Source organism: Periophthalmus magnuspinnatus, chromosome 1 (assembly GCF_009829125.3).
Source record: "Periophthalmus magnuspinnatus isolate fPerMag1 chromosome 1, fPerMag1.2.pri, whole genome shotgun sequence".
In the NCBI taxonomy this organism is placed as follows: Eukaryota; Metazoa; Chordata; class Actinopteri; order Gobiiformes; family Gobiidae; genus Periophthalmus; species Periophthalmus magnuspinnatus.
Window position 1 is genome coordinate 33,127,065 of NC_047126.1, and position 24,303 is coordinate 33,151,367.

The window sequence follows — 24,303 nt, forward strand, 5'->3', positions numbered from 1 at the left end:
TATAATGATGCTCTGTTAACATGCTAGTTGTTATATTAACTTGAAAGTTGTGAAAACTGCTTGTAATCTCATTGTGGTGAATAATGCTCTGAATGCATAAGGTAAGTGAGGAATAACTTAGGACAGCTGCACACTTTTTAAATTGAACTAGTTCTGTTTTTCAGTAATCAGGTATAGTGCCTTTAAGCAACAAAAACACCTCTGATCTGCTGAAGGCAAGCTGATGCACCCCGAGAGCTTGGTGTGTGTGTGTGTTCAGTGGATGTTTACAGTGCCACAGAATGTATCAGCATTGTGTGACAGAGGGCCAGCCTGTGCATGTTACAGCTCTCACCTCTCTGCTGAATGACTCTTCGAACATTATACTGTCCACTCAAAAGGACACAAGCATCAAACCCCATCACACTCAGAGCAGACGCGCAGGCAGAGGCAGAGACATGGAAGCCGTGTGTAAGCTCAGTGGACTGGATCCATTATGGGTAAGTGCCACAGCAGCCCTCTGGTCAAACTGTCCCTGGGGTGGGCTGTTCAAAGTGACCCCTATTTAAAGTGGGGTGTTCAAGGGGAATTTCTCTTTACACTGTGGGGCGTTCAAAGGGACCTCCTGTTTACATTGTAGGGTGTACTTCCTGTTTACACTGTGGGGTGTACTTCCTGTTTAAACTGTGGAGTGTACTTCCTGTTTACAGTATAAGGTGTACTTCTTGTTTACATTGTAGGGTGTAGTTCTTGTTTACACGGTAGGGTGTACTTCTTGTTTACACGGTACGGTGTTCTTCTTGTTTACACTGTAGGGTGTACTTCCTGTTGACAATGTAGGGTGTACTTCCTGTTTACACTGTAGGGCGTTCAAAGGGACCTCTTGTTTACACTGTAGGGTGTACTTCTTGTTTACACGGTAGGGTGTACTTCTTGTTTACACGGTAGGGTGTTCTTCTTGTTTACACTGTAGGGTGTACTTCCTGTTGACAATGTAGGGTGTACTTCCTGTTTACACTGTAGGGCGTTCAAAGGGACCTCTTGTTTACACTGTAGGGTGTACTTCTTGTTTACACGGTAGGGTGTACTTCTTGTTTACACGGTAGGGTGTTCTTCTTGTTTACACTGTAGGGTATACTTCCTGTTTACACTGTAGGGCGTTCAAAGGGACCTCTTGTTTACACTGTAGGGTGTACTTCCTGTTCACACTGTAGGTTGTTCAAAGGGACCTCTTGTTTACACTGTAGGGTGTACTTCCTGTTTACACTGTAGGGTGTATTTCTTGTTTACTCTGTAGGGTGTACTTCCTGTTCACACTGTGGGGTGTACTTCCTGTTTACACTGTTGGTGCTAATACTGTATCACATGCCCTTTGACCTCTGATGGTGTTCTCTGCTGCTTTAGGACTGGAATCTTACGTGGTACACCGAGCGGCCAGACCTGACCCAGTGCTTCCAGCAGACAGTCCTGGTGTGGGCACCATGCATTTACTTATGGACTTGTTCTCCATTTTACCTGCTCTACCTGCTGCTCCATGCACCTGGCCCCCGGCTGCCCCTGTCCTCCTTCTGCTGCGTGAAGACAGTGAGTCCTTTTACTGACCAACCAGACCTGCACTTTGTCTTTGAAAACAAAGACAAAATCTTAGAGAAAAAGGCCAGAGTCAAAGTGTTCAGATCATAGACTGTATATATAAATGGACACAGCTAATCTGCTAGCCGCCATGCTCCAAATAGGAAGTGAGCATGGGTGAGCTTTTGGCTCCTTCAACTCTGACTCCAGTTTCCACTTTACACTGGAAAAACTGTGTCCCTTCTCTCTGTAACTGCTACTGTCAGACTGGTTTTAAAATGTTCATATTAACCCAATCATATTAACCCAATCTACAACCCCAATTCCAATGAAGTTGAGACGCTGTGTAAAACTTTAAAAAATACAGAATACAATATTTGCAAATCCTTTTCAACCTATATTGAACTGAATAAACTACAAAGACATGATATCCAATGTTCAAACTGATAAATGTTATTGTTTTTATGCAAATATTCACTCATTTTCAATTTGATGTCTGCAACACGTTCCAATAAAGCTGGCACAGGGGCATGTTTATCACTGTGTTACACCACCATCCATCCATCCATTTTCCATCCATTTTCTTCCACCTATCCGGGGCTGGGTCACGGGGACAACAGTCTAAACAGAGACTGCCAGACTTCCCTTACCCTAGACACATCCTGTAGTTGCTCTGGTGGGACCCCAAGGTGTTCCCAGGCCAGCCGAGAGACATAGTGATACATCACCTTTCGTTTTAACAACAATCAATAAGCGTTTGGGAACTGAGAACACTAATTGATGAAGCTTTGCAAGAAGAGTCCTTTCCCATTCTTTCTGAATGTACAACTTCAGTTGCTCAGCAGTCCGGGGTCATGCTTTATAATGTGCCACACATTTTCAGTAGGAGACAGGTCTGGACTACAGGAAGGCCAGTCTAGTACCCGTACTATTTTACTACAAAGTCAAGCAGTTGTAACACGTGCAGAAGGTGGTTTAGCATTGTCTTGCTGAAATAAGCAGGGACGTCCCTGAAAAGGACGTTGCTTGGATGGCAGCATATGTTGCTCCAAAACCTGTATGTACTTTGGAGCATTAATGGAGCCTTCACAGATGTGCAGACCATCACAGAGGCACTAACACACCCCCAGACCATCACAGAGGCACTAACACACCCCCAGACCCATCACAGAGGCACTAACACATCCCCAGACCATCACAGAGGTACTGACACACCCCCAGACCAATCACAGAGGCACTGACACATCCCCAGACCATCACAGAGATACTGACACACCCCCAGACCAATCACAGAGGCACTGACACACCCCCGGACCATCACAGAGGCACTGACACACCCCCGGACCATCACAGAGGCACTGACACACCCCCGGACCATCACAGAGGCACTAACACACACCCGGACCATCACAGAGGCACTAACACACCCCCAGACCATCACAGAGACACTAACACACCCCCAGACCATCACAGAGGCACTAACACCCCCCCAGACCATCACAGGGACACTAACACACCCCCAGACCATCACAGAGGCACTAACACCCCCCCAGACACAGAGGCTTTTGACCTTTGCGCTGATGACAATCCGGATGGTCCTTTTCCTCTTTGACCCGCAGGACACGACGTCAATGACTTCTGTTGTTGTCTTCTGTTGTTGTAATTTCATAGATGTCAGAGAACAGCTCATCACCGGTGATTAGACACTTGTAGATGATCATGTTTGCTGTCTCGGTATTTGCTCTCACACAGTAAAGGCCTGTCACTGCTGGTGTAGCAGGGAAAAAAAGCCCCTTTGCTTTTTAAAAGTTATATTTGGATCCAAGGTCAAGCTTAAAGTAGGTATTTACAAGGTGGGAGACTGGGTCACATGACTAGAGACGAGTCAGACTTACTGATGTCCCATACAGACTTGACTTAGGACTTGCCCTGTTTGACTTGAGACTTGATTTTGTCTTGAGCCAAAGGATTTGTAATGACTTGTGTTTTACATGTTACTTTTCTAAGAAACAAAACTATTTGCTCCAATGTTTGTAATGTATGTGTGTAAGGTGAGGGGTAATAAGGTAAGACCCCTATTATCCCTCACCTTTACAGAAAATCTTTGAGTTGACCAGAACTGTCCCAGAGATAGCCTCCTCATCATCATTCAGACACATCCCACGGCAGACCTGCTGTGTAGGCTAAATAGAAGATTGTTACGTGCAGCAACACTGCGCTTAAAATAGCATCACTGCACACAGGTCTGGACTAAAGCTGTTGGAGCATTTTGTATTCTCTGGAGCCACAGTCGACTCAAACTGAAGGGGCTTTAAAGCGGGAGCACTCACTGAAAAACCTTAAATAGATTTCGCTACAGTCAGTGTGTAGTACTCAGTTACATTAACTTGAGTAGGAAATGCTTCTTTTCAGAATACTTTCCTAGCTGCATATTTTTACTCCTACTTGAGTAATGTTTTTAATTGTTTATTTTCAAGATCCCATAATGCCGATTAATCCTCATTTTCAGCGCTACACCCATTGCTCTCTAGTTACTTCGTTCTCCAAGTTTACTTACAATTTTAAAATTTTTCTTAATCAGTGATATATGTAGGATTAGGCAGTGTTGAGATATATGTAGGATTAGGCAGCTGTCCATAGTAGAGGCAAACAGCAAGTGGCACTTTGTTGTGATGACGTTCACGGCAGCGTCAGCTCTCATTGGGCACCACAGTTTTGTAACGTGGAAGCCAGCAGACTTGTTTCTTAAGTTGTTTTAGATGAACATTGTGATTTAAAAGGTGTAAATTAAAACATAATGATCCACGGGTGACATAGATTATGACTATAGAGCAGAAACAAGCACAATAAGTGTTTCAAACACAAGTGACCACTGCATTACTACAGATGACTACACCTGCTGGCTAAGCAGAGATTTGTAGCTATTTTTTGTTAAAAGTAGGATTTTTATATCTGACCCCGCTACATATAGCTGGAAAGTTTTATTACTAGAAGCATCGGATCATCTCTTTGGCCCTTCTTCATACCATAGACTGTATATATAAATGGACATAGCTAATCTGATAGCCGCTGCGTTACAAACAGGAAGTGAGCATGGGCACACTTCCGGCTCCATTGGCTCCATCGGCTCCATATGCTCCAATTCACTTTCTACTATAACTACTGCTGTCAGGCTCATAATAATAGACCAATGAGGCGCCTTCTTTCCTTGAGGTTGTTGCCGGTAGCATTAGCAACAAGTTTGATTGACAGTGTTGCTCAGCACCAGCTCCCTACTAATGGGGCATTAACTTCAACAACCTTGCTCCCAATTGGCTCTTTGGTTGCTATGATACTCGTGGATTTAATTCCAGATATGGTTCGGCTCCAGATTCGCTGCTATAACTGCTAGCCTTGCTTTATTTGACTGGAGCCAAACATGATAGGTGACATCACTTTGGCCACTTCTTTATACAGTCTATGGTTCATACTCAGGTTTTGGGGCAAAGACTATTTGAATTGGGTTGTTTATGGCATGCAGAGTTCTCTGAGTGACTGTTGTGCTGTTGTCACACAGGCCTTGGCTGTCATCCTGCTGTGCTGCTGTTTGGTGGAGCTCCTATACATTTATGCTCTAAAAGAAGAGACCCATCGCAATGTTGTGTTTCTGCTCGGCCCACTGCTCCACATCATCTCACTGGTAAGTACCCAATCTCACACTTGCTACTAGACGCTCAACTAGGACCTCACCCAGACCCCCAACCAGGCCCTTAACCAGACCTTCACCCAGATCTCCAACCAGGCGTTCCAGCAGGACTCACAACCAGGCCCTCAACCAGACTCTCAACCAGGCCCACGACCAGGACCCCCAACCAGAATTCAACCAGGCCTTCAACCAGGCCCTCATGACCCTGATGAAGAGTCAGAACAAGGAATTGGGGAGAATCCATTTTTATTAAAAAAAAAAGAAGGACATATGGTACACGCACAGAACCACAGCTCCCAAAGTGGTCATAAGTAACAGGTTTCAAACAAGAAATTGGAATGAATTCTAATAGAAAGTAAAAATTAGTTCAGATGAAACAAAATAAATACAATTTGAAATATGTAAATAGAAAGTCTGTGTGGGCTTATCCCTTTAATGCCAGTGCAGTGAAACCTTTCACGGGAGATGGACACCACACTTTGAAAACAAATGTGAGCTTAGAATATAGATAAGAGCTTTGGTCTTTAGCATAAACTCACCTCAATAACCATCGTGTCAGCTTTACCTTTGAGCTGAAGGTGAAGAAAAGTAGAAAAGAGGCTGTGCACTCACCCAATCAAACTTCCTTTGCCTTTTCATATATGTCACATGACCCAGCGCTGCCTCTTCTTCAGTCTCTATATATACATCACATGACCAAGCGCTTCACATGTCCCCATCCTCTTCCTCCTCATAACTTACGTATCTGTGCATGCAGTTGCATCAGCTGCGCGGCTGTTTCACAGTGCAGTTATTTGTGATTAACGGGTTCCACAGAGAGAACAGCCTCATCTGACATTTAGTCTACGTGCACACACCAGTGTGTTACACAGGCAACTCTGCATTTGAGCTCAAGTCTAACACATCAAGCATTAATCAACATTAAGCAGAAAGCCGGCAGCTGCAAGCTACAGCTAACATGGAATTCACTTTCATATAAAATAATAATACTAACGCCACCTTAACGTGGTGGAGGGGTTTGAGCACCCGAATGATCCTGGGAGCTATGTTGTCGGGGGCTTCATGCCCCTGGTAGGGTCACCCATGGCAAACAGGTCCTGGGAGACGGGTCTGACTAAGAGCGGTTCAGAAGCCCTACATGAAGAGAAAAAGAACAAGGCCAGTTACGTCGCCCGGACTGGCATTACCGGGGCCCCACCCTGGAGCCAGGCCTGGGGTGGATGCTCGGCAGCGAGTGCCTGGTGGCCGGGCCCCGTCGGGCCCAGCCCGAAGGAATGACGTGGGGCCGTCCTCCCGTGGACCCACCACCTGCGGGAGGAGCCATGCGGGGCGGGTGCAGAGAGATCCGGGTGGCAGTCGAAGGCGGGGACCTCAACGACCGGATCTCCGGACATGGAGACTAGCTCTGGGGACATGGAATGTCACCTCGCTGGGGGGGAAGGAGCCTGAGCTTGTGCGGGAGGTTGAGTGTTACCGGCTAGATATAGTCGGCCTCACCTCCATGCACAGCTTGGGCTCTGGAACCCAACTTCTTGAGAGGGGTTGGACTCTCCATTTCTCTGGCGTTGCCCGCGGGGAGCGGCGGCGAGCTGGTGTGGGCTTGCTCATTGCCCCACAGCTCAGCCGCTGCGTGTTGGGGTTCACTCCGGTGAATGAGAGGGTCGCGTCCCTGCGCCTTCGGGTCGGGACAGGTCTCTCACTGTTGCGTCGGCCTACGGGCCAACCAGCAGTGCAGAGTACCCGGCCTTCTTGAAGTCTCTGGGAGGGGTACTAGACAGTGCACCAACCGGGGACTCCGTTGTTCTCCTGGGGGACTTCAATGCCCATGTGGGTAACGACAGTGACACTTGGAGGGGCGTGATTGGGAGGAACGGCCTCCCCGATCTGAACCCGAGCGGTGTTTTGTTATTGGACTTCTGTGCTAGTCACAGTTTGTCCATAACAAACACCATGTTCGAGCACAAGGGTGTCCATCGGTGCACGTGGCACCAGGACACTCTAGGTCAGAGGTCGATGATCGACTTTGTTGTCGTGTCATCTGACCTCCGACCGCGTGTCTTGGACACTCGGGTGAAGAGAGGGGCTGAGCTGTCAAATGATCACCACCTGATGGTGAGTTGGATCCGCTGGCGGAGGAGGAAGCCGGACAGACCTGGCAGGCCCAAGCGCATTGTGAGGGTCTGCTGGAAACGTCTGGCGGAACCCTCTGTCAGGGGGGTCTTCAACTCCCACCTCCGGGAGAGCTTCTCCCTGATCCTGGGGGAGGTTGGAGAGATGGACTCCGAGTGGGCCATTTTCTCCACCTCTATTGTCGATGCGGCTGCTCGTAGCTGTGGTCGTAAGGTCTGTGGTGCTTGTCGCGGCAGCAATCCCCGAACCCGGTGGTGGACACCGGAAGTAAGGGATGCCGTCAAGCTGAAGAAGGAGTCCTATCGAGCCTTGTTGGCTCATGGGACTCCTGAGGCAGCTGATGAGTATTGGCGGGCCAAGCGTGCCGCGGCTTGGGCAGTCACAGAGGCAAAAACTCGGGGTTGGGAGGAGTTCGGGGAGGCCATGGAGGAGGACTATCGGACGGCCTCAAAGAGATTCTGGCAAACCGTCCGACGCCTCAGGAGGGGGAAGCAGTGCTTCACCAACACTGTTTACAGTGCGGGTGGAGAGCTGCTGACCTCGACTGGGGATGTTGTCGGGCAGTGGAAGGAATACTTTGAGGATCTCCTCAATCCCACTGTCACGTCTTCCGAGGAGGAAGCAGAAACTGGGGACCCAGAGGCGGACTCGTCCATCACCCTGGTACTCAGGACAAGATCCGTCCTGAGTACCTCAAGTCTCTGGATGTTGTGGGGCTGTCTTGGCTGACACGTCTCTGCAACATCACGTGGCGGTCGGGGACAGTACCTGTGGAATGGCAGACCGGGGTGGTGGTCCCTCTGTATAAGAAGGGGGACCGAAGGGTTTGCAGCCGAGTGTGAAGCAGCTGGGATGAGAATCAGCTCCTCCAAATCCGAGGCCATGGTTCTCGACTGGAAAAAGGTGGTTTGCTCTCTCCGGGTGGGTGGTGAGTCTCTGCCCCAAGTGGAGGAGTTCAAGTATCTCGGGGTCTTGTTCACGAGTGAGGGAAGGATGGAGCGGGAGATTGACAGGCGGATCGGTGCAGCGTCTGCAGTGATGTGGTCGCTGTATCGGTCCGTTGTGGTGAAGAAGGAGCTGAGCCCAAAGGCGAAGCTCTCGATTTACCGGTCAATCTACGTTCCTACCCTCACCTATGGTCATGAGCTCTGGGTAATGACCGAAAGGACAAGGTCGCGGATCCAAGCGGCTGAAATGGGCTTCCTCCGCAGAGTGGCTGGGCGCACCCTTAGGGATAGGGTGAGGAGCTCGGTCACACGGGAGGAGCTCGGAGTAGAGCCGCTGCTCCTACACGTTGAGAGGAACCAGTTGAGGTGGCTCGGGCATCTGCTCAGGATGCCTCCTGGACGCCTCCCTAGGGAGGTGTTCTGGGCATGTCCCACCGGGAGGAGGCCCCGGGGAAGACCCAGGACACGCCAGGGAACGCCTTGGGGTCCCACCGGAGGAGCTGGAGGACGTGTCTGGGGTGAGGGAAGTCTGGGAGTCCCTGCTTAGACTGCTGCCCCCGCGACCCGGCCCCGGATAAGCGGAAGAAAATGGATGGATGGATGGACTAACAGAGGCAGGGTTTTAGTCGAATAAATGCATTCAACAGGCAGTGCTGCAGTACAACTGAAGTATGTGAAAAGCCCTAAACTAGCGATCACTTAGGACATTCATACTTCTTATGGCCATAGATTTAGCACTTAAAGTAACTTCCCCATCCATTCTGGGTCTCTGGGTTTAGGTCTACACTTGACGATTTATGCTGTTGACATTCCTGCATTATTTAACCCCTGTATCACCAAATGATCTCACAATTATTTACTGACAGGTGTGACTGGCAGGTGATGTGACTGGCAGGTTATGTGACAGACAGGTTTGACTGACAGCTGACGTGACAGGTGATATGGCAGATGATGCTGATGGACACATGTGCTGACTGACAGGTGCTGTGGTTGGCAGGTGCTGGCAGTGTGTGTGATCCAGGTGGAGCGTCTAAAGGGAGTGTGCTCCTCCATCTTGCTCTTCTTGTTCTGGCTCCTGACGGTTCTCTGCTCTGTGGTGCCTCTGAAGGTGGCTGTGGAGCAAATTATCCACCAAGTAAGTGTGGCTCAAACATGTCGCAATTTGAACCAGCGACGGTGCGATGAGTGTTGAGCCTATTCAGTACTCAGGAACAGACACTCAATAGATACTCAATACTGATTCCAATACCACAATGATAATTAAAAACTATTTAGACAACAGAATTTGATTTTCAATGGTAAATGGTAGAACTTTCTTTTCTATTCCCATGTGGCCTGTCGGTTTCTGTTCTGTTGCGTGAAGAGCAGACGCAGAGGCACACGGATCGTGCTGTGGATCTTTATTGTCGGTTACAGCAATACAGTCAGGTGAAAGGCAGTGTTCAGCAAAATTCAAAGCAGAGTCTAGTGAGTAATGTCCCAAGCAATGTCTGAAGCAGAGTCTAAATAAGGTCAGACTGCACCAATGTTATATCGTACAGTGGTCCCCTCGGATTACGTTCTAAAAATAACACGCAATAGGCGAAATCCGAGAAGTAGTCAGCTTTATTTTTTACAATTATTCTATATGTTTTGCAGCTGTAAAACCCCTCACCACACACTTTATACACACAGACATTAACATTTCTCTTGTTTAAACACTCTCAAAGTTCAAACCTTCGTATATCATATCCCTCTTCCTCGATGTTCACTTTAAATGTGTTGATCTCGTGCCTCTGCTCCAGCGGTATCTGCAGAGGTGTCTCTCTGTGCAGAGAAACACTTAAGTCCAAAGCTTTTCTGAAATCCGTCAGTGCAGAAAGTGTAATCGACATTGTGGGTTTTGTCGAGGAGAAAACTTGCAAACATACAGCACTTCAGAGTCACACTGCGAGGGAACATTTATGTAAATTTGTCTGAACACATTCTGTACTGTACAGGAGACATGGCACAGAGGAGACTGATGGACAAAGGTCTACAGTCCCTCAACCAATCAGGACGTAGAACACAATGCACATTCATACAATGTAAAAAAAAAAAAAAAAAAAAAAAAAGGATGTAAGATTGCACTAAAAAAAGAAACAGCGAGATCACGGAAGGTGAACCGCGATATAGCGAGGGACAACTGTACTCTCAGAGTGGAGGTCACACAGACCTGTGATGAAAGGGGCTACAGATAAGAAATGTGGCCTTAACCAAAATGACCAAAATGTTATTTTCCCTTAGTGGGATGTATGGCATACTAGTCTATGTGTCTTCTACTTGTTCGGATACAACTCAAGATCAGTCTAAAACTATTCAAGAATGTGATCTTCTTAGTATCGATTGGTATCTGATTTTCGATACTTTTGACAACCCTAACGCACACACATTCTATCAGATCAGAAGAAGCTGCTCGGATTCTACATTTTGTGAGTTGTCTTTCTAAAGACTGCAGTGTTCTCTTCACTGACCCTGTGTTAGCAGTTCTTAAGTCAATATAACACCATGAAACAGGAAGTAAAACTTGTGTGCTGTTAGCATACTAGTTGTTATTAGCCATCAGCCGTAGACTGTACAAAGAAGCAGACTAAAGGAGTCTGATGTCACCCGTATCCCGCGACTATCATAGCAACCAAAGAGCCAATCAGGAGTGAGGCTGTTGAAGGTAACGTCCGTTCTTATCAATCAAACCTGTTGCTAACGCTAGGGGGAGCTACTTCAGGGAAAGAAAGGCAATTTGTCTGTTATTAATGTTCATATCTTGAATGGCGGACACAATAGAGAAATAAAAATAGCAGGATCATGTAGAGCGGGTTAATTTTAACTTTTTAAGTCCAAAATAATGAGTCTGACAGCAGCAGGTACAGAGAGAGGCGACACAATGTTTCAGAGTCAGAAACAGTCGATGGAGCATAAAGTGTGCCTAGGATCACTTCCAATTCTGAACGCAGAGGTTAGCATGTTAGATAGGTCGATATATGTATACAGTCTATGGCTGTGAAAGTTGTGCATGTGTGTGTCAGTGTGTGAGTGCTTATGAACTCATCAAGGTTGAATCATTAGGATGCTCAGAATGCATAAGGTAAGTGAAGAATGACTTTTTGGACCACTGTCATTTTTGGGACCTCCTCTCAGACGTACTCGTGAGCTTTTCTGTCACATGGCTCTTTGACAATTCTCAGAAAGTGCGGCAGAGTAGTTAACACATATGTGATGTGTTCAGCGCTGTCCTGTCACTACTGTGTTCTAAAAACACCCCCCATGTACTGGAAAAGAGAGTACCACCATTTAATGAGGAAAATCACATTCTACTGTCTAAAGAAAGAGTGTTTTTTATTACTGCTGTAGTATCGGAATCAGTATTGAGTACTGAGTCGATTCCTTATTAGTAGAGAGAGGGGGAGGAGAGAGAGACAGAGGAAGAGATTGAAAGGGATGGGAGAGAGGGGGGGAAGTAGGGAGAAAGAAAGAGAGAGGGAAGTGGGGAGAGAGAGAAAGAGGGAGAGGAGAGAGGAACAGGGAAGAGGAGAGAGGAGAGAGCAGGACGAAGGGAGAGGGGGAGGAGAGAGAGAGACAGAGGAAGAGAGAAGGAAAGGGACAAGAGAGAGAAAGAGGGAGAGGAGAGAGAGGAACAGGGAAGAGGAGAGGGAACAGAGCGGGATGCAGAGAGAGGGAGAAGGAGGGGGAGGAGAGAGAGACAGATGAAGAGAGAAGGAAAGGGTCGAGAGAGGGAGAGGAGAGAGAGGGACAGGAAAGAGGAGAAGAGAGGGAAGAGAATGGGATGAAAAGAGGAGTAGGGAGAGAGAAAGAAAGAGGAGAGAGGGAGAAGGAGAGGGAGGAGGGAGAGGGACAGGGAAGAGGAGAAGAGAGGGAAGAGAGCAGGATGCAAAAAGAGAAAGAGGACAGAGAGGAGCAGGAAAGAGGAGAGGAGAAGGGAGAGAACAGGATACAGAGAGAGAAAAGGAGGGAGAGAGCAACAGAGGAAGAGACAGAGAATTTATATTAAAAATAATATAATATGTAAAGTTTTACTTGAAACAGCGCTCAGGTGTTTACAGCAGCCTACATATCCCTCCATAAAGATTACATTTTTATCTAAAGTTGCAAAATATCTGCTGCTACATTTGTTCTTGAACCAGGCAGAAGCGTGAGGAGCTATGTGTTTATGTGTTTACAGCCCCGAGGTGCACTGAGGCATCTTAGTACATTTGAATGGCTGCTTTACAAGTTTGATTAAAACATTTCCGTCTTTTGGTCGTATAAATAGAAATACAATTCTACAAAGTGATGAGAGCAGGGTCATAATGTGGTCAAATGTGAATCACCAGTAGCTGAGCCCAGGTGCATCCACTGCCCAGGGGCCCAAAGATGCATTCTGCTCAGGGCCCCTGAAAGGTGGGGCCGGCCCAGTGAGAAGGTACAACATCAACGGTCGAATAGACGAAATTAGCAAACTGCAAAGGCTGCAAACTCTACATAAAAACTGCAACCCTGTAGTTTAGATCTAGACAAGTTCTGGACAGTTCTGAAATGTGATTCTTGTGCTGTGTCCAAATTCGACGGTTGCACTCTTTGTCGGCTGCATTTGAAGGACACTTACGTCACTTCTGACGAGACAAGGCTTGTCCCATTTCATGCACCCAACCAACGCAGCCGACAAATGTGCCCTGCGTTTCCATGGAGATTGGTCAAACAGACTTCGTGCACTTCTGTATCCCATCGAGCACCACGCAGGACTTCTTCTATGGGACAAACAAGGTATATTTTGTTAAAGTTACTAAAGATACAAGCTACAATTTTGAAAAAATCACCTCGAACATTATATTTGCCTATTGATATTCAAAGGGAAAGATTAATTCCTTACTTTATTCAATCTAAACAGAAATAAACAGCTGCGATGACGACACCTTGACTCTTCTTCTATGAAATAATAAGTAATGAAAAGTAAAACTGTACTCTTCCTTTGAGGTCAATGGAGGCTACACGGAGGAGCAGCCTTCGTCAGCACTTCAGACGGTACTTTGAAGTGTGCAATCGTTGAATATGGACACGGCACTGGATTAGTTTGTCAGTTCAGATTTCAGTGCTTCAGTCCTTGTAAATGGTCGTGTGTAGCTGTGCGTAGCTGTGAGTCGTCTTGAATCTTGACACTTGAGAGTGTGTAAAGAAGTGGGCTAATTGAGTGTGACGTCACCCGCAGCGTTCAGCTCCAGTCACATGAACCACGTCGAGATTAGGACTTACAGGGGCGACTTTGGAGCAACACTGTCAATCAAACCTGTTGCTAACGATAAGGGGGAGCAACCACGGGGAAAGGGGACACAGTTTTTCTGTAGAAAGTGAATTGAAGCCACGGAGCCGGAAGCGTGCCTATGCTCACTTCTTATTTGGAACGTGTTAGATATGTCCACGTATATATACAGTGTATGCTTGATACTTGTACTTCCTGTGGTCGCCAGAGCTTCTCGTCTGACCCGGTCCGCTTCACCGTGCTCTTCTTGGAGGTGTTGCTTCAGTTTGTTCAGATGCTCCTCAGCTGCTTCTCAGACCCTCCACCCATGAGCAAAACTCGCCCGGCTTTGGTGAGTTAGAGAAATAAAATACAATCAAATGAAACAGAATACAATGAGTTTGAATTGTGATGTGTGTTGTTGTAGAGGAGATGTCCTGAAGAGAGCGCCTCGTTTCTCTCACAGTTCTTTTTCTTCTGGTTTAGCAGGTAAAATGAACCACAGTGGTCCTTCATTTACTGCAGGGGTCACGTCCTAAAAGTAACCCACAATAGGTGAAATCCAAGAAGTATCAGCTTTATTTTTTACAATTATTTTATGTTCTATGTTTTGCAGCTGTAAAACCCCTCACCACACACTTTATACACTTTTCTCACACAGGCATTAACATTTTCTCACATTTCTCTCTTGTTAGGTCTACTGAAGTTTGTTTTTTACACATTTCAGTCTGGTGCTGAAGGGCTGTTGCTGCCCCCTAAAGGCTGTGGACTTGTGGGCTCTGAGGCATCAGGACACCTCAGCACAGATCATGCAGGAGGTGGAGCTGATGTGGGCCAAAGGACACCAGGAGACTAGGTACGAACACAGTGTGGAACAGGCCTGAACGATCTCTGCACTACAACACAGCACCAAGTCTGATTTATACAAACTGGACTTCTCGGAGCTTTTAACCATGGTGTAGTTTTTTCTCTTCTCATTTTCTCTCTGAAGTTGTGTTTGGAGTGATTCCTGTTTGAGTCATCTTTAATCGTTTATTTTCAAGATGCCATTTGGCAGATTAACTCTTGTTTTCACTGGTACACGACCGCTGTGACGTACGCACTTTGTTCTCATTTTAGATTAATAAAACGATGAAATGAAATGAATATATTTATGGAAAATGACCATTTGGGGGGTGATTTTTTACAATTATTCTATATATTTTGCAGCTGTAACACCCCTCACCACACACTTTATACACTTTTCTCACACAGGCATTAACATTTTCTCACATTTCTCTCTTGTTTAAACTCTCAAAGTTCAAACCTTTGTAGATTTTTTAAAATAAGCACAGTATTATAGAACAAAACCAAATACTATACTGTACTGTAAATACATCTTTTAGAAATACTGTATCAAATTTAATTTTAATGATCAACCTACGAGGTTGGACACATAATAATTAATAGTGACTCATTTGTATTTCACAGTTCCTCTGACCGTGCCTCTTTGTCCTGGCGTTGCTCCGCTGTAATGTCCCGTAATGTTCTTTTTCCTGCAGTCACTGATCCTCAAAGCTAAAGCAGACTCCATCTGCACGATGGTCTTGTTGCAGTTACAATCCTTTACGCTCCTTGTTCAAACTTATTGCTGCTGTTGTCCTTATGTTTTTTTCCTCCTTCTTTATGTGACACCAAAGATTCATTTATTCCGTAATGGCGCCCCCCTACAGCCGCGTAGGGGCTACCTTCCCTCATAATGTCCAGAAGTCCAACTTTTTCTGTTATGGTTAACATCTTCCACGGCCTTTTGGGCACAGGCGCCCTTTATCGGTACAGAACGTTTCATTAACGTTGTGGGTTTTGTCGGGGAGAAAACTTGCAAACATACAGCACTTCAGAGTCACAACGCGATCCAACATTTATGTAAGTTTGTCTGAACACATTCTGTACTGTACAGGAGACACGGAGGAGACTGATGGACAATGGTCTACAGTCCAACAGCCAATCAGGACGCAGAACACAATGTGCCTTCATACACTGTATAAAAGCATGTAAGATTCCACAAAAAAAAATAAAATAAAATAAAATTCCATGAAACAGCAAGACCATAAAAGGTGAAACGATATAGTGAGGCACCACTGTACACGCTTGTACTGCTAACTGTAAGAAGATCGCAAAATTACTGAAGCATGCATGGATGATCTAAAACCTCTTCTGGAATGTTTTTGATTTTTGATGAGGGAGCAACGTTATAACAGGATAGAAAGTTATCTACTATCCTTCTCTTACAACTAAATTTTCTTTATTTATTTATTTTTATTTTTTTTACAATTTTGTAAACACAAAATAAACTTGAAATACTCCATAATAACAGACGCAGTTTGTGATAGTCTTCTGTGCAGTGCTGGACTTGAGGCCTGTGGAGGTCTCTCAGAGAAGAGTCGCCTCCTCCAGCCTGAGGAGCAGAGGCAGAACCTGAGCTGGCTCCTCCTGAGGACCACAGGGCGGAGCTTCGGACTGTACTTCCTGTGTGGGACTGTGTGCCTGCTGCTCCATGACGTCGCCATGTTCACCGTGCCCCAAGTGCTCAGGTGAGGTACAGGGGCACGGAAAATATAACTCAATACAACTTCTGTTAGTGCCTCACTTATGTGTTTAGACTTAAAAACACCCCAGAATACTCTTACTTTCTTATTTAGGATCTAGTCCTTGTTCTAAAGGGGTCCAAGGGATCATGGCACTGAATCTTCATGTTTCCTCCTGACAGTGTCATGGAGCCAGTAGTACTATATGTACTTTCTACTTCACTACTTTTCTTAACTGGACTGAAAAGGATAAGTATTTTTATAATAGTTTCAGACCTGCTGAAAAGGCAAAAGGAAAACAATCACTGCACTTGAAGTTTTACTCTTTTTTTACATTTTTAAACAGGTCCCTTATAAGTAGATTTTTTCATGTGATACTTTTACTTTTACTTGAGTTTTCTTTTTTTTTTTTGCTCTGGTATTTGTACTTTAATTTAAGTAACAAAATGGAGTACTTGTTCCAGCACAGAAACAGGACCATGAGCTCGGACTGACCACAGGCTCCTGAAAACCTGCTCTTTAAAAACATGTTGTGTTTTCAGACAATCTTAAAAGTGTTTTGTCAGCATTGGTTAAGGTGTGCATTGTGTCACCATGGTAACTGCTGAATATTCCACCATAAAGGTACATGTAGAACACCCCCAGCATGATGTCACTGCAATGTCAACTGTCCATTTGGATACACAAATTCATAGTCCTGCACAATCTCTACAAACTCTTTCTCCACTTTCACCTCTCCTCCTCTCTTCTGCTCTTTTTCACTACTCTCCCTCCTCTTCCTCCTCTCCCTCCTCTCCCTCTTCCTCCTCCTCCTCCTCTCCCTCCTCTTCCTCGTCTTCCTGCTCTTCCTCCTGCTCTCCTCCCTCCAGTCTCTGCTCTTTCATCAGTACATGTTTGATGTGTGTGTATTTTGCAGTCTGTTGCTGGAGTTCATGTGCGACTCTTCCTCCTCTTCCTTTTCTTCCCCTTCTCCCTCTTCTTCTTCCTCTTCTTCCTCCTCTTCCTCCTCCTCTTCCTCCTGTGTGTCTTTTGCAGTCTGTTACTGGAGTTCATGCACGACTCTTCCTCCCCGGTGTGGAAGGGCATCCTGTTTGCCGTGCTCCTCTTCCTCCTCTCGTGCGTCCAGTCTCTGCTCTTTCATCAGTACATGTACCACTGCTTCACTGTGGGCATGAGGCTCAAGACTGCACTCACCGGCCTCCTCTACAGGAAGGTACTGTACACTACACTTTCACTGCGTCTCATCACTCCTGCATTTAGACGAGAGACACACAGGTCCAGCTTTTTCAGGTCCGATACCGATCCTGATACTACAGCTTTGAGTATTTGCTCTCAAGAAAATATAGAACAACTCTGTGTAAATAAAAGTCCAAACATTATGACACTTTCTACAACCAGTAAAGAGACTTATTACATCAGTGTGTCCAACCAGGATATCGAATGCACTGATATTTGGAAGCCGATATCTGATCCAGTCCTCTGAAGGACTCAAATACATTTCAAATATTTACACATCAAATATGTGTCAAGTCTTAAGGGAAGTATCATTTACTACAATATATTTTAAAAAACTAATTACAATCTTTGTCATTATTGGTTTGACCAGAGCTACACGAGCAGTCAAAAGTTTGGACACACTCTCTCATTCACAGTTTTTTTTTTTTTTTTTTCCTAATTCCTATATTTTAGACACACACATTTTTCATGAAAAGCCTGTTTCAACGTTTTTTGAAGCCTGGCAATGAATGCATAACTCCACTAGAAGGCAGTATTGACCCATGTACCACCCATTGGCACATGTGTCAGTAGGGTATATATTTATAAAGAGCACCGGACCTCATTCATGATACACTCTTACCACACGTGAGCACTTAACACCTTCTTACAGTTTGGCATTCACAAAATGTTTTCTTAACTGAAAATGTTCTTCTGGAAGAGCAGATCCTACGAACACTCAGGAACTCTCAGGAGCACCCAGGAGCACTCAGAGGCACTCAGGGGCATTCTATTACTGTGATAATGCAACACAAAATTGTAATTACTCCATGATTGGAAGTTATATATTTTCTTAAATCATTTCTTATGAAAAATATGACTATGTGATCCAATAACATTTATGAGGGGTTTTATAAAGGATGTGACCTATTTGGTGTGACAGACTTTCTACAGGCGGCAGTGTCAGCCTCAGTCTGTCCCAGCCCCAGTGCTCTCCATATGGGCCTCTCCATATGGGCCTCTTCATATGGGCCTCTCCATATGGGCCTCTGTTATAGCCCTGAGCCTAGTCACCGCTCTGGGCCATGAGAGTTCTCTCAGTATCTTCTTAAAGTGAAAGTTACAAAAAAAAATGTTTTACGAAAACATTCATGAATGGGTGTTGGTGATGGTGGGAGGGATCGATGGTGCAAATTGGCAGCCTCACTTCCGTCAGTCCACCACAGGGCAGCTGTGGCTACAGTAGTAGTTTATCACCACCAAGTGTGGAGTGACTGAATAATGACTTCAGTGGAGCTATTTAAGGGGCTTCGACTGTAAAGAGCATCTGGAATTGAGTTCAAAATCCTCAGCTTATCCATCCATCCATTTTCTTCCTCTTATCCGGGGCCGGGTCGCAGGGGCAGCAGTCTAAACAGGGACTCTCACACTTCCCCCACCCCAGACACGTCCTCCAGCCAGGCCAGCAGAGAGAAATAGCCCTCCAGCGTGTCCTGAGTCTTCTCCGGGGCCTCCTCCCAGTGGGACATGGAACATGCCCAGAACACATCCCTTGTGAGGTGTCCAGGAGGCATCTGGAGCAGATGCCCAAGCTCAGCTGGCTCCTCTCGACGTGTAGGAGCAGCAGCTCTGCTTTGAGCTCCTTCATTGTGACTGAGCTCCTCACCCTGTCTCTCAGGGAGCGCCCATCCACCCTGCGGAGGAAACTCATTTTGGCTGCTTGTATCCACAATCTTGTCCTTTCAGTCATTACCCACCCAGAGCTCATGACCATAGGTGAGATTAGGAACATAGACTGACCAGTAAATTGAGAGCTTTGCCTTTTGAATCAGCTCCTTCTTTAGCACAACAAAGTGATACAGCGACCGCGTCACTGCAGACGCTGCACCAATCTGTCTGTCAATCTCACGTTCCATTCTTTCCTCACTTGTGAACAAGACCCCGAGATACTTGAGCTCCTCCACTTGAGGCATGGAGCCGCTTCACACTCGGCTGCAAACCGCCCCAGTGCCTGCTGCAGGTCCTGGCTCGATGAAGCCATCAGGACAACATCATCTGCAAACAGCAGAGATGAGATGCTCAGCTGATGTGAAGTTGTAATCGTCATCCTGATACTTGTAATTGTATTTGTATTTGATGCTCTCCCATCCCTTTGGTCTCCGCGTTACATTGCAGCATTAACCTCTTCAGGCATGTTTTTGATGACGGAACATTATAACATGGTAAAAAGCTCAAAAAATTCAATTTTGCATAATACCCCCTCTTTAACACTGTCAATATTTTAAGGGAGTGTTTCCTTAGCCTGGTTCCTTTTTGTTTCCTCCTTGTTCCTCCCTGATTCCTCCTTGTTCCTCCTTGGTTCCTCCTTTTTTCTCCTTGTTCCTCTGTGCAGTGCCTGGTGATGAGCAGTGGAGCACGTAGACAGTGTGCTGCTGGGGAGGTCATCTCTCTGGTGTCTGCAGATGTCCAGAAGCTCATGGACCTAGTGGTCTACATCAACAGTATCTGGACTGCTCCGCTGGAGATCGCACTCTGTTTCTACTTTCTCTGCCTGGTAAATATTTAATTGTCAGATTCAGATTTGTTGACCTGGTTTATGGTTAATATCTCTGTAATTATACAGACACTATATATAAATGGACAAACAGTGGGGCAAAAAAGTATTTTGTCAGCCACCAATTGTGCAAGTTCTCCCACTTAAAAAGATGAGAGAGGCCTGTAATTTTCATCATAGGTTCACTTAAGCTATGAGAGCCAAAAGGGGGGGATGAAAATCAGGAAATCACATTGTAGGATTTGAATGAATGAATGAATTGGTAAATTCTTCGGTAAATAAGTATTTGGTCACCGACAAACAAGCAAGAGTCTCTCACAGACCTGTAACTTCTTCTTTAGGAGGCTCCTCTGTCCTCCACTCATTACCTGTATTAATGGCACCTTATCAGTATAAAAGACACCTGTCCACAATCTCAAACAGTCAGACTCCAAACTCCACTATGACCAAGACCAAAGAGCAGTCAAAGGACACCACAAACAAAACTGTAGACCTGCACCAAGACTGAATCTGCAATATGTAAGGCATACAAGACCACAGATATTCTCCGTCGGTCTGGGGCTCCACGCAAGATCTCACCCTGTGAGGTCAAAATGATCATAAGAACGGTGAGCATGTATTGTGAGATTTTGAGTGAAAACCTCCTTCCATCAGCAAGGGCATTTAAGATGAAATGTGGCTGGGTCTTTCAGCATGACAATGATCCTGATAGGTTCACCTTTTTAACCTATATTACAGTTCAAAAGAGAAGAGAAGACAAGAGAGATTATTTTGTCTCAATATTGAGGAGAAAGAGCGGGGAGGCAAAACCTTCAGTTTACAACCTCACTCCTTTCTGAAGTTTCCACCGTCTTTCTCCTCCTTTTATTTACTTAGGGACCCTAGTTACAAATGCATTCTCAAGGGATGGGGGACATACTTTACATACTTTGCAAGCAGTGTAAAAACATATGACGAAATTCACAGAGAAATATATTTTGTTTTTGCATTTCTAAAGGTCATTCCCAAGATGTTTCTGTTTCAGGGTTTCAGAGTGACCTTCTTCCTGTGGGATCCTGCAACTTTCAAAAGACATTTTCTGCAAGACTCAAGAACAAACATTAGTGCAGATTACATAGTTTACATAGTTGAAATGAATATAATGATTATAATAAGAGTGAACATTACAGTACCTACAGTACCTTTAAAATGAACAGTGAGATAACATAATATAACTTGAATATATATTTTGAATCCATCAGATCCCAAACACAAAACTCGGGCAACAAAGGAGTTGATTCGTAAGAAGTATTTCAAGGTCCTGGAGTGGCCTAGCCAGTCTCCAGATTTTAACCCCATAGAAAATCTTTGGAGGGAGTTGAAAGTCTGTGTTGTCCAGTGACAGCCCCAAAACATCACTGCTCTAGAGAAGATCTGCAGGAGGAATGGACCAAACTACCAGCAACACTGTGTGAAAACCTTGAGACTTACAGAAAACATTTGACCTGTCAGCGTTTCTGTCATTGCCAACAAAGGGTATATAACAAAGTATTGAGATGAACTTTTGTTATGGACCAAATACTTATTTCCCACCATAAGTTGCAAATACATTCTTCAGCTGGTTACAATTACCTCTGGCTGGTGTCTGTGTTGAATTGCTGTGTTGTCTCACAGTTGCTGGGTCCCTCGGCTCTTGCTGGACTCTCTGTGGTTCTTCTGCTCTTTCCTCTGAATGGTTTCATCACCACTGTGCGCACTAAACTACAGGTAGCGCCCACTACAGAACACAACACTTCTCCTACTCACCCGTCCTACTCACAGCACAGCATGTTAAATTAATTTTGTATTTGTTCTTGAGTTTTCATCTTTTTTGACAGTGTTTGCTAATGTTAGCATTGTGCCAGCATAGGAACAGCTGAACATTTTGCCAAACAAAAATACATGTAAAACATCCCAGTGCGAAGTCACTGTATCGATATACCTTCTGACAGAGTAGTGTCCCCAGTTAGCATCACACCCACAGTAAATGTTAATGACATCAGTAGTTTCAATCAAAGTGTGTTTATCTGGCTGTTCACTCTTTTAGGAGGTCCAGCTGAGTTTCATGGATGGCCGCATTAAGGCGATGACAGAGATGGTGTCTGGAATGAAGATCCTGAAGTTCTATGCCTGGGAGGAGGTGTTCCAGAGGCAGGTGGAGGCTCTGAGAGAGGGAGAACTGAGCGCGCTCAGACGCTCCCAGATCCTTTACTGTGTGTCTCTGGCCTCCTTCACCTCCTCGTCCTTCCTGGTGAACAACTACACCTCCTGCTGTCTGCTTTTTTCACTATGGAGAGACATGGAAGATAGATAAACAAACAGACAGACAGACTGGCAGATAGACAGAGAGATAGACAGACAGACAGGAAGATGGAAAAACAGATAGATAGATAAACAGACACACAGACAGACAGATAGATAAACAGTCTGACAGACAGACAGATAGATAGAGAGACAGACAGACAGACAGAGATAGATACAGGTACAGTGCTATTGGCCCAGTAGGGTCAACAGATCCTGTGTCAGGGATGAGTTTTGCTGTTACAGTAAAGCTAACAACAACCAACACTACCAATTTAAGGCTTTATAATTAGTTGTAGACAGCACACAGCGGACATATATTGATCTCAAGAGCTGCTCATACGATATATCTGAACTGGGACAAGACACATTTTACTTAGATACACGGGGAACATTTGGTAAATGGCCTTTACAAGTCCTGTATTACATTATTTGGAGCTTGAAGCCATGTTATAATGTTGTTACCTCATCAGAAACCTGGAATTGTGTTTTGTTTCATTCACACATGTTTGAGTAATCCTGATTTATTAGTCTGTAACATGTCCAAAGCTCAAAATCCTCTGTTCCACCTTATGATGTCACATAGTGGTAGTTACCAGCTAACTTTTACCTTTAGTTCAGTGAAGATTGGCAATTCTAGGGCTGAAATCATCCAAATGATTCTAGTGAAGGTGTGTAGAGTTTAAAAACACAGTGGAGCACTTCCTGTATTACCACATGACATCACAAGGTGGAACAAACTGTACTATGGGCCTTTAAACTGTGTGAACATGGCTGTGACCTCCTATCTGTCCAGGTGATGCTCACTGTGTTTGGAGTCTATGTTCTGATGGACCAGAGGAACGTTCTGGACGCTCAGAAGATCTTTGTGTCTGCTGCTCTCATCAACATCCTGAAGACTCCACTGAGCCAGCTCTTGTTCGCCATCAGTACAGCGGCACAGGTGTAGGCCACAGCTCCTCCTACTCTGCACCACAGAAGCCTTCTCTGCACCTCTGATTCCACCTCTGCTCCCCTGATTCCTCCTCTCCTCCCCTGACTCTACACTTCTGAGTCCTCCTCAGCCCCCTTGACTCCTCTGCACCACTAAGTCCACCCACCTCAGCTTCCCAGACTCTTCCTCTGCTCCCCTAACTCCTCCCCTGCACCTCTGAGTCCTTTTCTGCCCCGTCACTCCTCCTCTACACCTCTGAGGCCTCCTCTGCACCTCTGAGTCATCTTCTGCTCCCGTGACTCCTCCCCTGCTCCTCTGAGTCCTTATCTGCATCTCTGACTTCTCATCTGCTCCTGTGACTCCTCCTCTACACATCTGACTCCTCTACACCTCTCCTCTACACCTCTGATCCCTCCTCTGCACCTCTGACTCCGCCTCTGTTCCTGTGACTCCTCTTCTACACATCTGACTCCTTCTCTACACCTCTCCTTTACACCCTTGACTCCGCCCTTGCACTTCTGAGTCCTTCTCTACACCTCTAACCTCTCCTCTGTGCCCGTGACTCCTCCTCTACACATCTGCCTCCTCTACACGTCTTCTCTACACCTCTGGGTCCTCCTCTACACATATGAGTCCTCCTCTACACCTCTCCTCCACACCTCTGGACCAGGTTCAGTCTGCACTGATTTCCCTTCTTCTTTTGCTTCTTTTATCTAATTGCTGTTTTCAGTATCAAGATTTTAAAATGTATCACAAGCTCCACAAGGTTATAGTTACATTTAGCACAAAGCAAGTTCTTACTAAAAGTATTTGACCTGGGTACAATTAGTATTTTCATGATTCCTGTTTAATTATACTCTACCAGTCAAAAGTTTGGACACCTTCTCACCTCTCCTCTGCACCTCTGAGTCCTGCTCAGCTCCCCTGACTCCTCCTCTGCACCTCTGACTCCTCCCCTGCTCCCCTGACTCCTCCCCTGCTCCCCTGATGTGCAGTGGCTCTATTTCCTTTATCTTAAAAGCTGCATCATTTGCATTTCTCCGCGTTTTCCATGATGAGGGTTTGTGCATGATGCGCATAATGATAGTTCAAAATCAAAACTAGTGTATTCTTCAGCGTATAATCTTTCCCCATGTCTGTCACACTTTCT

At 45.6% G+C, this 24,303-nt stretch overlaps 1 protein-coding gene across 1 annotated transcript in view; it reads left to right on the forward strand.

Moving 5' to 3' along the window:
• Positions 1 to 437: 437 nt before the first annotated feature.
• LOC117370434 (multidrug resistance-associated protein 1-like) overlaps positions 438 to 24,303 on the forward strand; it is a 54,618-nt gene continuing 30,752 nt past the window's right edge. The window contains exons 1-15 of the mRNA XM_055221758.1: positions 438 to 479; positions 1,384 to 1,563; positions 5,108 to 5,230; positions 5,273 to 5,451; positions 9,295 to 9,452; positions 9,677 to 9,780; positions 13,794 to 13,916; positions 13,992 to 14,053; positions 14,292 to 14,431; positions 15,921 to 16,137; positions 17,167 to 17,344; positions 19,739 to 19,900; positions 21,554 to 21,646; positions 21,966 to 22,169; positions 23,016 to 23,162. Coding sequence (XP_055077733.1) covers positions 438 to 479; positions 1,384 to 1,563; positions 5,108 to 5,230; positions 5,273 to 5,451; positions 9,295 to 9,452; positions 9,677 to 9,780; positions 13,794 to 13,916; positions 13,992 to 14,053; positions 14,292 to 14,431; positions 15,921 to 16,137; positions 17,167 to 17,344; positions 19,739 to 19,900; positions 21,554 to 21,646; positions 21,966 to 22,169; positions 23,016 to 23,162 — 2,112 coding nt within the window. The remainder of the gene's footprint in view (positions 480 to 1,383; positions 1,564 to 5,107; positions 5,231 to 5,272; positions 5,452 to 9,294; positions 9,453 to 9,676; positions 9,781 to 13,793; positions 13,917 to 13,991; positions 14,054 to 14,291; positions 14,432 to 15,920; positions 16,138 to 17,166; positions 17,345 to 19,738; positions 19,901 to 21,553; positions 21,647 to 21,965; positions 22,170 to 23,015; positions 23,163 to 24,303) is intronic.